The sequence below is a fragment of the Hemitrygon akajei genome, chromosome 7, assembly GCF_048418815.1.
Source record: "Hemitrygon akajei chromosome 7, sHemAka1.3, whole genome shotgun sequence".
In the NCBI taxonomy this organism is placed as follows: domain Eukaryota; kingdom Metazoa; phylum Chordata; class Chondrichthyes; order Myliobatiformes; family Dasyatidae; genus Hemitrygon; species Hemitrygon akajei.
In genome coordinates this window covers 169,254,506-169,270,289 of record NC_133130.1, presented here as the reverse complement: position 1 = coordinate 169,270,289, position 15,784 = coordinate 169,254,506, and the positions used below count along the sequence as shown (strand labels likewise).

Below are 15,784 nucleotides of genomic sequence, written 5' to 3'. Positions count from 1 at the left end.
GGAGACATCCTCTCCACATCCAGTCTGTAAATATTTGATAGCTTTCAATGAGATCCTCCCCCCCCCCCCCCCCATTCTTCTAAACTCTTGCAATTACAGGCCAAGAGCCATCAAGCACTCCTCACATGTTAACCATTTCATTCTTGGGATCATTCTCCTGAATCTCTTCTGGACCCTCTCCTGTGCCAGCTCATCTTTTCTTAGATAAGGGGCACAAAGCGGCTTACGATACTCCAAGTGCAGGCTGACCAGTGCCTTATAAAGCCTCAGCTCATCTTCGCTTTTGTATTCTAATGCTTCCAAAATGAATGCTAACATTGTATTTGCCTTCTTTATCACCAATTCAACCCACAAGTTGCATTCTGAATGAGGATTCCCAAGTCTTTGCAGCTCTGATTTATGGTGTCCTTGATGGCGGTCGGTTCCTTAAGGTTGTCATAGCCGGGAGAGGTGATGGGGATAAGCTCCCACTACCTATTAAATGCTCTTAATGACATGCATCTCAAGTAGCCCCCTGACAACCAAGTCCAGCTCCTGATCTTCACATATGGCTTAGATACTAAGCCCGGTGGAACTGTTGCCACTGACAGGAGAAGGGGCAAAGATGGATTACTGGCGCCTTAAAACCAGTGGCTTCAGGCAGATGGGGCTCGTCAGCCATGGTTGGCAGCTCATCTAGGAGAAGGCAGACTCTGATCTCAAGCCTCCACTGCTTTGTTGCTGTACTGACTCATGGGAAAGGCTTTGGGAATAAACCCCGAGGAAAAATCCTGAGCTGCAGTCTCTAAGGCATTCTTACGCTGAGTTCAATGCTGACTGGCACTCCAGTGCACTGCTGGTGAAAATCTGTATCGGTCTCTGCTGTTCCTTTGGATTCATCAGATGCATGGAGAGGGGGTGCTTGCTGTCCATATTGTACTGACCTGACTTGCGTACCGGCTTATGTATCACATAGACAGTTGGGACGCAATATCCAACGGTTATTGACAGCCTGACCCAAATTCAGTAATTCTGAAAGCTGACAGGCAGAGTTAGATGTGGTAATGATTTGGAGTTAAAGGATGGGAAAATGCAGAGCACTAATTAGAGAAAACGTTAGAGTACAGCGAGTGCAGAGATTAGCTACAGGCAGAGCTAAGAACTAATGAAAGAAAGTGCATTGAGGGAGAGATAATATTAATAACCAGAAAGTTCAACAGGAAAGTGTAAAGATTGGGAAATAATTGTAAAAAAAACATGGAAGATTGTTTTTAATATTAAAAAGACAAGGAAGAGAAAGAGGATAGTAGATTCCGTTAGATCAACCTGTTGCCTTGTATAAGAAGGAATGTGGCACGTATCCATTTATTTCCTGAAAATGAATTCCGGCCTAGAGTTCAGCTGTGCTGGTTCAGTGACATGATTTGCTTAGACAACTTTATCTTACGGTCAGTTAAAAATATTCTTCTGCTTTGTTCTCTCTTTCAGCCTTACAGTCAGTCAAGTTGGCCAGAACTTCACATTTGTACTCACTGACATTGACAGCAAGCAGAGGTTTGGATTTTGCCGCTTATCTTCTGGGGCTAAAACTTGCTCCTGCTTCCTAAGGTGAGACAGCAAACTGCATATCCAACCAGAGAGCATAGCACTAGGCTCTGGTTTGTGACAAATACCACGTTTTAGCTGACAGGCATGATTCTCATATCCTTTCCCAACAGGTCATTATACTGAGGGGTCAGTCCTAAGTGCATTGTCTTGGGGACAAAGACCCTCTGATTATGAGGTTTATTTGTGTGTTGTAGTTTCAGATTTATATTGGGCAACTGCGTTCTATTGAAGAAAAGAAAACTTTCAGTTTAATCCTGCATCACACTTTGCAAAGCTTACTTAGTTAAAATATAAAAAGATATTATTGTGTATTCTTCCTGTATTTATGTGGAATTTTGCTTGTTTAACATCTGTGCAGGCTGGAATTAATGTTTAGGATGTCCGGATTGCGCTCAGAGCTCTATTTTGGTTTACAGTATAATCTTTTATTGTGGCATTGCATTGAATTAATGAAATGGCAGTGAAGGAGATGTAAGCAAGTAGGTACATTAAATTAAATTCCTTTGAAATGGTGTATAAATAAAGCTCTGATTGTGTGGTGCTGAAAAAATTAATAGGATCATATAGTCAAAGTGGGAATTAAACTCAGCTTTAAAGTTGGCTTCAAATACAAATGAGTGTAAAATATTTCTGTTAAATTTATTTTGCCAAACCAATCACTAGAAATGACAATGTATGTTTAAGATCAAACAAAAGGTCAAGTTAGATTCCTAAATCTACAACAGTTGGATCTTTTCAACCTATTTTTTGCCTGCACATTAATTTGCAGAATTGTATAAAGTATTTTTAAAGTAGTTGAGGAGAAAAGAAAGGTTAATGTCAGAAAGGTAGTACAGTATACGATCTTTCATTAGGTTTCAAATTGGTAAATGATCTTGTAACAATCATTGTACAGTGACCAATAATTTTGTGATTATTAAATGTTGCTGAATTAAGAAACAGGGCCATTATCTGATGTGACAAGTGAAAATTGAATAAAATTCCCCAGTTGCTACACACTCAGTGGCCACTTTATTGGGTACCTCATGTTTGAACAACAACTAAACCTCCTGAACGTCTCTGCGTGCTTTTATGAATTGATTTGCTGCCTCATGATTGGCTGAATAGAAATTTGTGTCCATGAGCAGATAGAGTGATAGAACACTACAGCGCAGAAACAGGCCCTTTGGCCTATCTAGACCATGCCAAACTATTAATCTGCCTCATCCCATCTACCTGCACCTGACCGTAGCCCTCTGTACACCTCTCATCCATGTACCTGTCCAAATTTCTCTTAAATGTTGAATTTGAACTCACATCTACCAGTTGTGCTGGCAGCTCGTTCCACACTCCCACTACCTTCTGAGTGGAAAAAGGTCCCCCTCATGTTCCCCTTAAACATTCCACCTTTCCCACCTTTAACCCATGGCTTCTAGTTCTAGTCTCACACAATCTCAGTGGAGAAAGTCTGTTGCATTTACCCTATCTATGCCCCACATTCTATGCCCTTCATAATTTTGTATACCTGTATTAACTCTGCCCCCCAATCTTCAGGGGGAGACTAATCTTTCCTATAACTCAGGTCCTCAAGTCACGGCAACATCCCTGTAAATTTTCTCTTCATTTTTTCAATCTTATCTTTTCTGTAGGTGGGTGACCAAAACTGCACATAATACTCCATATTATGCCTCACCAACATCTTGTACAATTTCACCATAATAAGGTGTACTTGGTGGATTGTTGGATGGATGGGCTGGTACTTGATTGACAATGCTAAGGGCGTCATTGGGTGACCATAGTTGTATTAAAAGGTACTCACAGAAACATAGTCTGGCTAGCACAGTGTTTAAACAGATAAATTTTGGCTTTTTTCTCCTAGCTGGAGGTAGTCAATTTGTTATCACCACTGAAAACTAAAACTAGACATGATGCTTTATAAACCTAATGTACTGGCATGTTCCTCATTATTTTGGATGATAGTTCTTGAACACAATCTGAAATCCCTTTTGGTTTCCCAAGGGCTTATTTACATGTTGAACAGTACCTTTTATAAATAATGGGTTCTTAGCGCAGGCCCGCTATATATTTGAATTTGAACATGTACTTCTAATTCCAAGTATATAACAATGCATTAGTCCAGTTTAAGTGATTCCCAGAACCTAATTTATCAAAATCAATTATTTTCCACTGTGTGCATATCTTTACCTAACAGTGTAATTAAGGTTGTGTGTTTATTTATATTTAAAGAGTTTATTAAAGAGATAGAGAGAACTTAAAATAAGTGTACTTTGAAACATAGAGTGAAATGCATTCCAGCACCAACATTGCATGATCACAACTAACCCTAACTCTACATCTTTGGACTGTGGGAGGAAATTGCAGCACCTGGAGGAAACCCATGGATTCACGGAATGTACAAACTTCTTTGGGAATTGAAGTTCAATCTTACAACTGGCATTGTAAAGTGTTACCATACTACTTTGCTACCATCCTACTTTATTAACATGGAGAAATTGTTAGACCATTCTAATTAACTCAGGTAACCAGTCTTTCTAACAACACACACAAAATGCTGGTGGAACACAGCAGGCCAGGCAGCATCTATAGGAAGAAGCACAGTCGACGTTTTGGGCCGAGACCCTTCGTCAGGACGGGGTCTATGTCAGCTTGTGAAAAGGTTCACTCTTTGAGTTACAAAGAAGGCTTGCCAATGGCTGTATTTGATTCAGAATTTGTGGAGATTTGGTATGTCGCCAAAGACTATAGCAAATTTCTATAGATATACCACTGAGAGTCATCTAACTGGTTGCATCACTGTCTAGTACTAAGAGGCCGATGTACAAGCTCGTAAAAAGTTTCAGAGTGTTGCAAATTCAGCCAACTCTACGATGGACACTAGCCTCTCTAGCATCCAGAACATCTTTAGAAGACGAAGACTAAAAAAAGGCAGCATCCATCAGTAAGTTCCCCAACTACCCAGGATGTGCCCTCTTTTCATTATCATAATCAGAGAGGTGGTACAGGAGCCTGGAGACACACTCACCATTTTAGGAACAGCTTCTTTCCTCCACCATCTGTTTCTGAATGGATACGGAACCCATGGGCACTACCTCACTGTCTATGCTCTCTTTTTGCACTAACTTATAGTGTTATTTATAGTGTTGTATGTATTGCACTGTATTGTTGTCACAATACATACAGTGATGTTAAAAACCTAATTCTGAATCTGATATTCATTTATTTACTTAGTCTAATTTGATGGATTGCTAAGAAGACCAGTATTTATTTCCCCATTTCAGCTGCTTGAGGAGATGCTGGAGTACCATTTCATTCTGCTGTATTCTCTTCCGTTGAAGGCAGCACGAGTGTTGTGGGATTGAGAATTTTGAGATTTAGGTGTAGCAGAGCGGAAGGAACAGTACTATATTTTCCGATGAAAGTGATGTGCAGCTTGAAGGGGAACCAATATGTTGTGACATCTCATCTGTGACAGGAATAAGAAAAATGTTTAAATTCTAAACTTGAGTTCCAAATGAATATAACCATTGTGAGCACATACAGCCCTTGAAATGTGGCATTTTGCAGGTCAGTATGGAGTTCTGAAACTGATATTCATTTTTATTTTGAACTACAATTAATAGTCTGATACCAAATAGTAGATACAATCCCTCTTTTTTAAGTTTAGAGGTATAATAAGGTAACTGGCCCTTCCATTCCAGTGAGTCAGCACCGCCCAATTACACCCATGTGACCAATTAACCTACTAACCCTGTATATCTTTGGAATGTGGAAGGAAACTGGAGCACCCAGAGGAAATCCACGTGGTCATGGGGAGAACATACATTCTCCTTACAGACAGCAGTGTAATTGAACCTGGTTTGCTGACACTGTAAAAGCATTACACTAACCACTATGGTACCATGCCAGCCCTAAACTAGAAATAGATCCTGCAACGTTTCTCTCTGTCACTGTTCAAAATCAAACCTCTCACTATATAGCAGTGGCAGCAGCAGCGTGTACGATCTACAGCTGAGGTTCCCCACCTTTCTATGCCATGGACCAACACCATTAAGCAGGTTGGGAACCCCTGAGCTACAGGATGCAGTGCAGCAACTCACCAAGACTCCTCAGTCAGCCCCTTCCAAACCCACCATCTCTACCAGCTAAAAGGACAAGGACAGCAAAAGCATGGGGAAGTCCACTCCCTGGAAGTTGCCCTTCAATACTCCCTGCATGTAAATGAATCTCAAGAGAATATTTGGTGACGTGTGCATGTTGTTGTTGAGGCCTTCGCCAGTCAGTGCTTCCAAGCTGCTTAGATAAGCTAGCCTGGGCAGTATGATATGAAGAGCAAGCTCCTTCTCTCCACGCATTTGATGAACTCAAAGGAACGGCGAAGCCCGATACAGTTTGGTACTAGCAGCATCGCAGGAGTTGCCAGTCACCATTGAACCCAATGTAGGACTGCCTTAGGAACTACAGCTCTGGATTTTTCCCTCATGGTTTACTCCCAGATCCTTCCCCATGAGGGAGTATAGCCGCAAATCAGTGGAGGTTTGATATCAGAGTTTTCCTTCTCCTAGATGAACTACCAACCATGGCTGATGAAACCCGAAGCGACTGGTTTTAAGGCACCAGTAACCCACCTTTGCCCTTTCTCCTGTCAGTAAAAATAATTCCGCCAGGCTTAGTAGCTAAGCCACATGTGAAGGCCAGGAGCTGGACTTGGGCTATTTGAGGCACACGCCATTGGGAGCATTTATTAGGTACTGGGAGTTTGTCCCCCATTACCACTTCTGGCTATAACAATCTTAATAATAAATATACTTTGACTTTGACTTTAACTTGAAATAATTTCAGCCTCTTCCACTGTCACTGGGTCAAAACCCTGGTGCATTCTCTCTTCCTGATAGCATTACGGCTATATCCACATCTCTAGGAAGCTATGGAGAGCATGCAGAGGAGATTTACCAGGATGTTGCCTGGTTTGGAGAACAAGTCATATGAAGCAAGGTTAGCAGAGCTGGGACTTTTCTCTTTGGAGCGTAGAAGGATGAGAGGGGACTTGATAAAGGTCTACAAGATTATGAGAGGCATAGATAGGGTGGATAGTCAGTACCTGTTTCCCAGGGCACCAGTAGCAAACACCAGAGGGCGTATGTACAAAATTAAGGGAGGGAAGTTTAGGGGAGACATCAGGGGTAAGTTTTTTACACAGAGGGTTGTGGGTGCCTGGAATGACTTGCCAGGGATGGTGGTGGAGGCTAAAACATTAGGGGTATTTAAGAGCCTCTTGGACAGGCACATGAATGAAAGAAAAATGGAGGGTTATGGGGTAGTGTGGGTTTAGTACTTTTTTTTAAGGATTATATAGGTCGGCAGAACATGGAGGGCTGAAGGGCCTGTACTGTGCTGTAGTGTTCTATGGTTCTAGGACTGCAGCGGCTGAAGAAGGCAGCTCACCACCACCTTCTCAAGAATAACCGTGGATGGACAAATTAAATGAAAACAGATTTCCTTGAATAAATGTAAAAAATATCGAAGCCTGTCTGTTCACAAATCTAGTCAAGTACACTCAGTGGTCACTTTATTAGGCAGAGGAGTGGATCCTGGTGTGGTCTAACACTGCCGTAGCCCGTTCATTTCAAGGTTCGATGTGTTGTGCGTTCTGGGATGCTCTTCCGCACGTCTCTGTTGTAACACAGTTATTTAAGTTACTGTTGCCTTCCTGCCTCTCATTACAAGGTTTTTTTGCCCAAAAACTGACACTCAGTGGATGCTTTTTTTGTTTTTCGTACTATTCTCTCTAAACTCCAGAGTAAGGGTTCCCAACCTGAAGTCCACAGATCCCTTGCTTAATGGTATTGGTCAATGGCATAAAAAAAAAGGTTGGGAACCCTTGGTTTAGAGACTGATGTACTTGAAAATCCCAGGGGATCAGCAGATACTCAAACCTTCCCGTCTGGCACCAACAATTCCATGGTCAATGTCACTTAGATCACATTTCTTCCCCATTCTGATGTTTGGTTGGAACAGCAACTGAACCTTTTGACCATGTCAGCATGCTTTTATACTGTACATGGAGATGTTGCCACATGATTGGCTGAATTTGCTTTAACGAACAGGTGTACAGTGTACCTAATAAAGTGGCCACTAAATATCAAACAGTGCGATATTTTTTGTTTAATTAATTTCATTCATGATTTTTATTCCTGATTCTTTCGTAGGTGTGTAATTGCCTTTGCTGTCCTCCATATTGCCTACTCAGCAGTGAAACAAATGTGCTCTTTGATCAACACTGAATTGATGTAACGGTCCAGAGTAATGACAACAAAACAGCATTTCTCATCCTTATTGCGCAGAAGTAGTGGAATATTGGCGTCCAGCTAAGCACGGAGATTCCTGCCATTGGGAATCGGCTTCTCCTCGGGATGGTCAGTTGCAATAATGGCAGATGCACTCAATGTAGAATGAGTGATTTTTGATGTGAATTTCAGTGTTTGCAGCCGATCTTCGTAGCAGCACACCTGGTGGAGGAGCAGGACACCAGTGACAGGAACCTCTATGTTTAAGTGAACGTGTGTGGATGCTGGGTGCCGCTTGTCAGTTTTACATGGTAACACTAGTGAATGTTGACAGTTTTGCTGTCGTTGCCATCACAAGTTCTGCACCATTATCTGAACCTGAGTGTTTTTCAAGAAACCCACAGATTTTTATTTCACTGCTTGTTTTGTGTTTTTTTTGCTCAGTGGTTGCCATGGTGGACAGTAAGGCACCTGCAATTGAATCGAGGATTTGATGAGTAACGATACTGTGCTTTTGATTTGACAAGCTTATGATCTGAGGCTTTATTTTGAAGAGTAGAGTAGAGCAGAGCAGTGTTGGATCTATTTATAGATAAGGGTAATTTTAAATCCTATTTTGTCAGACCATTCACCGCAGCATAAAAATCTTATTATTCTACTTTGCAGTCTAGTGCTCTACGTCATTGCATTTATCCATTTGCTATACCCGTGTGGAATTACAATATAAAGATTATATTATTTGTCACGTGTACATTGAAACATACAGTGGAGTGCCTCGTTTTATACCAATGATCAACAAAGTCCATGGATCTGCGGGGAGCAGCCTGCAAGTGTCATCACTCTTCCAGTGCCAACATAGTATGCTCACGGCTTGCTAACCTTAACCTGTGTGTCTTTGGAGTGTGGGAGGAAACATTCCAGAGGAATGTGTAAACTCTTTACATACAGCAGCAGAAATTGAACACCGATCACTGATTGCTGGCGCAGTATAGCACCATGTTAACCATTGTGCCATGGGGCCTTTCTTTTTTGGGCATATTCAAATTTTTCCATATAAAAATCTGATCCAAGAACCTAGACCATAAAATCATGAGACATAGGAGCAGAACTAGGCTTTTCTGCTTATTGTGTCTGCTGCGCTATTCCATTGCGGCTCATTTATTTTCCCTCTTAACACCATTCTCCTGCTTTCTCTCTGCAACGTTTGACACCCTGACTAATCAAGAACCTATCAACTTCCGCTTTAAATATACTCAATAACTTGGCCTCCACAGCTATCTGTGCCAGTGAATTCCGCAGATTCACTACCCTTTGGCTAAAGAAATTCCTCCTCTCCTTTCTTCTAATGGACGTTCCTCTAGTCTGAGGCTATGTCCTCTGATTGTAGAACCTACAGAATGTTTTACTCCTAAAGTTACGAATACTTAGCAGACAGTGTGGTGATCCAAGGCCATGATCGGGAATTACCATCTACAGTCCCTCCATGTGCAGGATGGATGCAGTTAACTGATCTTAGTGGCCCACCACGTCTTTAATTCAGATGGCAAGGTTCAAACAGTGCGTGGGCCTCAGGGCCGTGGAGGGACTCTTTACTCTAGAACTGGGGTTTCGTCTGATATTGAAGCTGCAATTTTAACATCTTTTCAAATAAACATAGCAGATATTCAGAGATATTTAAAAAGTAACATTGAAGTTAATTAAAGAACTGCTGCTACCTAGAATATTTCCTCTTGCCAAGAGTCACTTTGTCAATTTTGTCAGTTCCTGTCAGTCACCTTATGTACAGATACTCCTGCACCTAGCTTCATGTATATGAGACAGAGAGATACAGCCATGCTGATGAACAATTCCCCAATGTAATCCTAGCCTAATCCCAGGACAATTTACCAATTAACCTACCAACCGGTACATCTTTGGACTGTGGACTGTGGGAGGAAACTGGAGCATTCAGAGGAAACTTGTGAAGTTACAAACATACCAACTCCTTATAGGCAGTGGCAGCAATTGAACCCTGGTCACTGGTACTTTAAAGTATTGTGCTAACCACTACGTTTCAGCATTACCTTGTACTGATACATACAATCAGTCTATGTATATAAGTTAATCTCATGTATATACCGACACACTCAGTTACTTGTACATTGTGTTTTATAGGATTGTTTCTATAATTATATTCATTGTATATTTTTATGCTGCGTTGGATCCAAAATCATTACTACTGATTTTGTTCTCCTGTATGCTTGTGTATTGAAGAATGACAATAACAATCTTGAATCTTGCAATGGAAAAGGATCATTAAACACTAAGTACTTAAAGTTAATAAAAAAAACATTAAACTGAAGATAAGTAATTAAGGGAAATACTTAAAAATACAACTGCAGATGCTGTGGATCAAAGAATACGTACACGACGCTGGAAGAACTCAGCAGGTCAGGCAGCATCTGTGAGAAAAGAGTAGCCAACGTTTCGGGCCGAGACCCTTCATCAGGAACGGGGGGAAGAGAGGGCCGAAGCCCAGTAATAGAGATAGGGGAGGGGGAAGGGCTAGAGGCGCCAGGTGGAAAACCAATCAGAGGAAGAATAAAGGGGGGAGGGGATAAGCATGAAAGAACTGTAGAGATAAAGGAGCAGAAGGTTGAAAGGGGAGAGAGGCAGAGAGGAACCTAGGATAGGGGAAGGGGGAGGGGGAGGGAATTACCGGAAATTGGAGAATTCAATGTTCATACCACCAGGCTGGAGGCTACCCAGACGGTAGATGAGGTGTTGCTCCTCCAACCTGAGTTTGGCCTCATTATGGCAGTAGAGGAGGCCATGTATGGACATATCTAGATGGGAATGAGAGGCAGAGTTGAAGTGGGTGGCAACCGGGAGGTCCTGTCTATTGTGACGGACGGAGCGTAGGTGCTCGACGAAGCGGTCTCCCAATCTGCATCGGGTCTCGCCGATGTAGAGGAGGCCGCACCGGGAGCACCGGATGCAGTAGACAACTCCAGCAGACTCGCAGGTGATGTGTTGCCTCACCTGGAAGGACTGTCTGGGGCCCGGAATGGTGGTAAGGGGGGAGGTGTGGGGACAGGTGTAGCATTTGTGCTTACAGGGATAAATTCCCTTTACTTTTGTCTTCGAATCTGCAACCAACCTCTCTCATATAAAAACCATTGGGTTCTGGGTCCTAGTCTGTGTTGAAATTCCCCAGCAGTTTAAATAACTACTAATTCCAGCTGGCAAGATTAATCCTATTGATTGGTAACCATGCGCCATGCTACTGTCATCCATTTTCACAAAACAGCCAAAACTTTGTACTGCCGTCTGTTTATTTGTCAAGTGCTCCTTCACTGAATTCTGCTATGTTGCTGAATGTTTTGGCGATTCAACCTTTTAGTTACCATATTCTGCTCTGACTCACCATCCTGTGTAGTCTTACAGAGAAGAAAGCTTGTGTTTAACCAGCAGTGCTGTCCTGCTCTCATTATTGATGCTTTGTATACCTGGTATTCTAATTGGATTATTACAAATCTTACAAACTGTGTGGCTTACAGTGGGTTACTCCAAAAGTCAGTTTTTTTAACCACAATATTTAAACATAGTATCCGTCTTATGAGGCAATGATAAACCAGCCTACTGTTTCATAAATTGTTGAATCCATTATTTATTTTATAAATTTTTTTATACCTTTTGGTTGTTCTCCTTCTATGTGGCTGTAACTTTAGATAACGAGGGGGGAGTTACTTCCGTTCCCTCTCATTGAGCTGGGTTATGTTTTGCAAAACTACATCGAAGATTAGCATTATTTGTCACATGTTCAGTATATCAAAGCAAACAGTGAAACGTGTTGTTTGTGTTAAATAAAATCAGCGAGGATTGTGGTGGGCAGCCTGCAAGTGTCGCCATGATTCCAGTGCCAAAATAGCACGTTGACAACTCACTAGGCCGGACTGTATGCCGTTGGAACGTGGGAGGAAACGGGAAAACCTGGATGAAGCCCACGCGGGGGAACATATAAACTCCTTACAGACAGCAGCAGGAATTGACCCAAAGCTTGCGGCTGGTACTGTAAAGATTAGTACTGACTGCTATGCTACCATGCCACCTCCATAACTACATAATGACATAGCAATTCCATGCGGCATTTAGCTATATGACACCTGTGATCTTATAGTTTGAATATCTAGATGGAATTCAGTAGCGAAGTACTTTTTTCCAAATTGTTTTAGGTGCTTTTTGAATATTAGTTACAGCATACTGAAGCTGATCATACATTTTTCCCTTGATGCATTTGTGTGATGTTGGGTCAATGGCATCCACTCTGATGGTTAACTCTCCTTAAGTTATCAATTGTCTTGTTTCAGTGTCATGAGAAAATTAGATTGCCTTTAGCTTGTGCACTTGTATGGGTGGGCACATTCATTTCCCTGACCCCTTTTCTTACTCTTCTGTAAGATTCATTAGGAGTTTGAGGAGAATTGGTACGACACTTGCAGATGTACTGTGGAGAGCATTCTAACTGCATCGCAGTGTGGTATGGGGGATAGGGGGCACTGCACAGGATCGGAAAGCTGCAGAAAGTTCTCAACTCAGGCAGTCCGTCATGAGCACCAGCCTCCCCAGCACTGAGTACATCTTCAAAAGGCGATGTCTCAAAAGGTGGCATCCGTCATCCATCATCCATCACTCAGCACATACCCTTTTCTCTTTGCTACCCTGAAGGAGGGGTACAGGAGCTTCAAGACACACATTCAGTGTTTTAGGAACAGCTTCTTCATCTCTGCTATCAGATTTCTGGATGGACACTGAGCACTACCTTAATATTACTTTACTTTTTTCCTTTTCTTTTTGGACTACTTGCTTAATTAATTAAAAAAAATTCTTATTGCCAAAGGGTTTCGGCCTGAAACATCGACCGTACTTTTTTCCATAGATGGCCTGCTTGAGTTCCTCCAGCATTTTGTGTGTGTTGTTCAGACGTCCAGCATCTGTAGATTTTCTCTTGTTTGTGATTCTTATTATAATTTGTAGTTTTTTAAAAATTACGTATTGCAATGTACTGCAGTCACAAAACAACAAATTTTGTGATATATGTCCTGGGTGATGGGGGTCCTTAATGATCTCACTTGGTATATCAACACCAGTCAAGGGAGCTCAGCAGTGCCTCCACATCCTGAGGAATTGGAGATGAGCAAGACTCCTCAGTCCCATTCTATTCACATTTTACCAGATCACAATCACTGTCTCGTACGGGAATTGCACGATCCTGCAACGGATTGAGGATTGCTCAGAATCATCAGGGTCTTTCTTCCACCACACCCCCACATTCAGGACGTACACCAGGACTGCTGCACTCACAGAGCCCTTGGCACGGTCAAGGACCTTCCCATCCATCCCACAATCTCTTTGACCGCCCACTGTCAGACACAAGGACAGGGAACGTCCAGCTGTGTAACAGCTTCTTCCCCGAGGCTGCGAGACTTCTGAACACCCAGCTATCATCCCATACCAGTAACAGTAATACTCTTAACTATGTATTGTAAATGCATTTTGTGTCACTTGTACATCTACTGAATACTTTTATTATCTGTTAATATTATTTTATGTGCTGCATGTGATACATGTACTGTGTTTTGTAACTTGGTTCCTGAGGAACATTGTTTTGTTTAACTGTATACACGTGTACAGTGAATGACAATAGACTTGAACTTGTAAACTTATTAAATTGAACATAATTTAAGTGAGTAAAATCTGGATTTTTAAAAATCTTTTAAGCTGTTCTGTACCAACCAAAGAAGTGACCCAAGAATTGATCTCTTCCTTGTGGTGCTAGGTTTCCTGCCCACCTCAGTGGCCCTTTGCTTTGTGAGCTTGCTTTCGAGGATTTCTTGGTCTGGCACTTATGAGATGCACCTTGCTGTATTTTCTGACCTTTGACATGCCCCTTTTTCCTGTCCCCATCAGTGATCTACTTACTGGCACTCACTTCTTCCTTTACTGTGCTCTTTGCCCCTGCGGATGCTGTGCTGCTTGGCCCTATCCATTGATCTGTGTGTGGTAACTTACTGTGTTGTTATTTAAAGCGGCGCTTGTTTATTTCCCTGTTTCCTGTTCCATGCCCTTCTCACATTTCCCCCAGTTTGCATTTCTTTCCTAGCCCTGCACTGTTTTCAGCTCACAGGCTGCATTCAATGTATATTGGATCTCCCCCTCATACACTCAGTGACACCTGTATACCTGCTGATTAATGCAAATATCTAACCAACAAATTGTGTGGCAGCAACTCAATGCATAAAAGCATGCAGACATGGTCAGGAAGATCAGTTGTTGTTCAGACCAAACATCAGAATGGGGAAGAAATATAATCTAAGTGACTTTGACTGTGGAATTATTGTTGGTATCAGACGGGGTGGTTTGAGTATCTCAGAAACTGCTGATCCCTAGTATGTTCATGCACAACAGTTTCTAAGAGTTCACAGAGAATGGTACAGAAAACAATAAAAAAATCCAGTGAGTGGCAGTTCTGTAGGCAAAAATGCCTGGGAGGTCAGAGAATTGCCAGACAGGTTCAAGCTGACAGGAAGGCAACAGTAACTCAAATAACCATGTTTTGCAACCGTGGTTTGCAGAAGAGCATCTTTGAATGCACATCATGACAAACCTTGAAATGGATGGCTACAGCAGCAGAAGACCACAGACATACGTGCAGTGGCCACTTTATTAGGTACAGGAACTACCAGGAATAAATAAAGTAACTAGTAATGTGGCCACTGAGTGTATACTTAAGTGATATTGAATTGATTGGGTTAAGGTAAAGTGTTTCCTATTAAACATGTTTTCATGATCAAATTCATGTTTCTGTATGTTCCAAACTGAACTATGGCTGAGTTAATTCTTTAATGAAAGCAACTTTAAAAAAGTGCTTTATTTATATAGCAACATGGTGTTTAGTTATTTACATCCTTGAATTTGCTTTCTCATTTACTTTGCATTGATTGAAGATTGGGTTCAATTTAACCTTTTGCTTCTTTTCAAGCCTTCATAAGACATTGGTCAGACTGCATTTGGAGTACTGTGAGCTGTTTTGGGCCCCTTATCTAAAGAAGGATGTGCTGGCATTTCAGAGGCTCCAGAGCAGAGTCATGAGAATGATCCTGGGAATGAAAGTGTTAATATATGAGGAGCATTTGATGACTCTGGTCCTGTACTCAATGAAGTTTAGAAGAATAAGGGGGAGTCTCATTGAAACCTATCAAATATTGAAAGGCCAAGATAGAATAGATGTGGAGAGGATGTTTCCAAAAGTGAGCGAGTCTAGGAACAGAGGGTACAACCTCAGAATTAGAGGGATGTCCATTTAGAACAGAAAAAAGGAGTTTCTTGAGCCAGAGGATAGTGAATCTGTGGAATTCATTGCCATAGATGGCTGTGGAGGCCAAGTCATTGGATATATTTAAAGTGAAGGTTGATAGTTTCTTGATTAGTCACGGCGTCAAAGGTTACAGAGAGAAGGCAGGAGAATGATTTAAGGCAATTGAAATCCATCATTTCTGGCTGATTATTGTTGAATATTTAAACGAGAAGTTTCATCAACAAAACATTTTTAGCTTGGTTGAACTGTTGTAACGCACCAGCACCATTATGCAATTAAGTGCATTGCATTCAATTAAAGTTAAACTTCTATGTGATGCAAGTAGATTGAATTTGTAGTTTGTTTAGCTTCAAGCAGACTAACATACTCACAAAAAATTTTAAGGAAGCAACACTTTCAAAAAAAATTGCTGTCCAGTGTAATAAGTCAGCTGTGATCGAATAGCAGATCAGAGTTGATGGGCCGAATGGCCTAATTCTGATCTTTTGCCATACGGTCAATATGCACATTAGCTTGGTATTGTATTTTCAGAAAATAAGTTATTAATGTATAATGC

The 15,784-nt window shown here is 41.5% G+C and overlaps 1 protein-coding gene across 7 annotated transcripts in view; it reads left to right on the top strand.

Moving 5' to 3' along the window:
* Positions 1-15,784, top strand: part of dennd1a (DENN/MADD domain containing 1A) — a 618,210-nt gene that overhangs the window by 199,459 nt on the left and 402,967 nt on the right. For all 7 annotated transcript variants that reach the window (XM_073052569.1, XM_073052565.1, XM_073052563.1 and 4 more), the window contains exon 5: positions 1,468-1,587. In XM_073052569.1, coding sequence (XP_072908670.1) covers positions 1,468-1,587 — 120 coding nt within the window. The remainder of the gene's footprint in view (positions 1-1,467; positions 1,588-15,784) is intronic.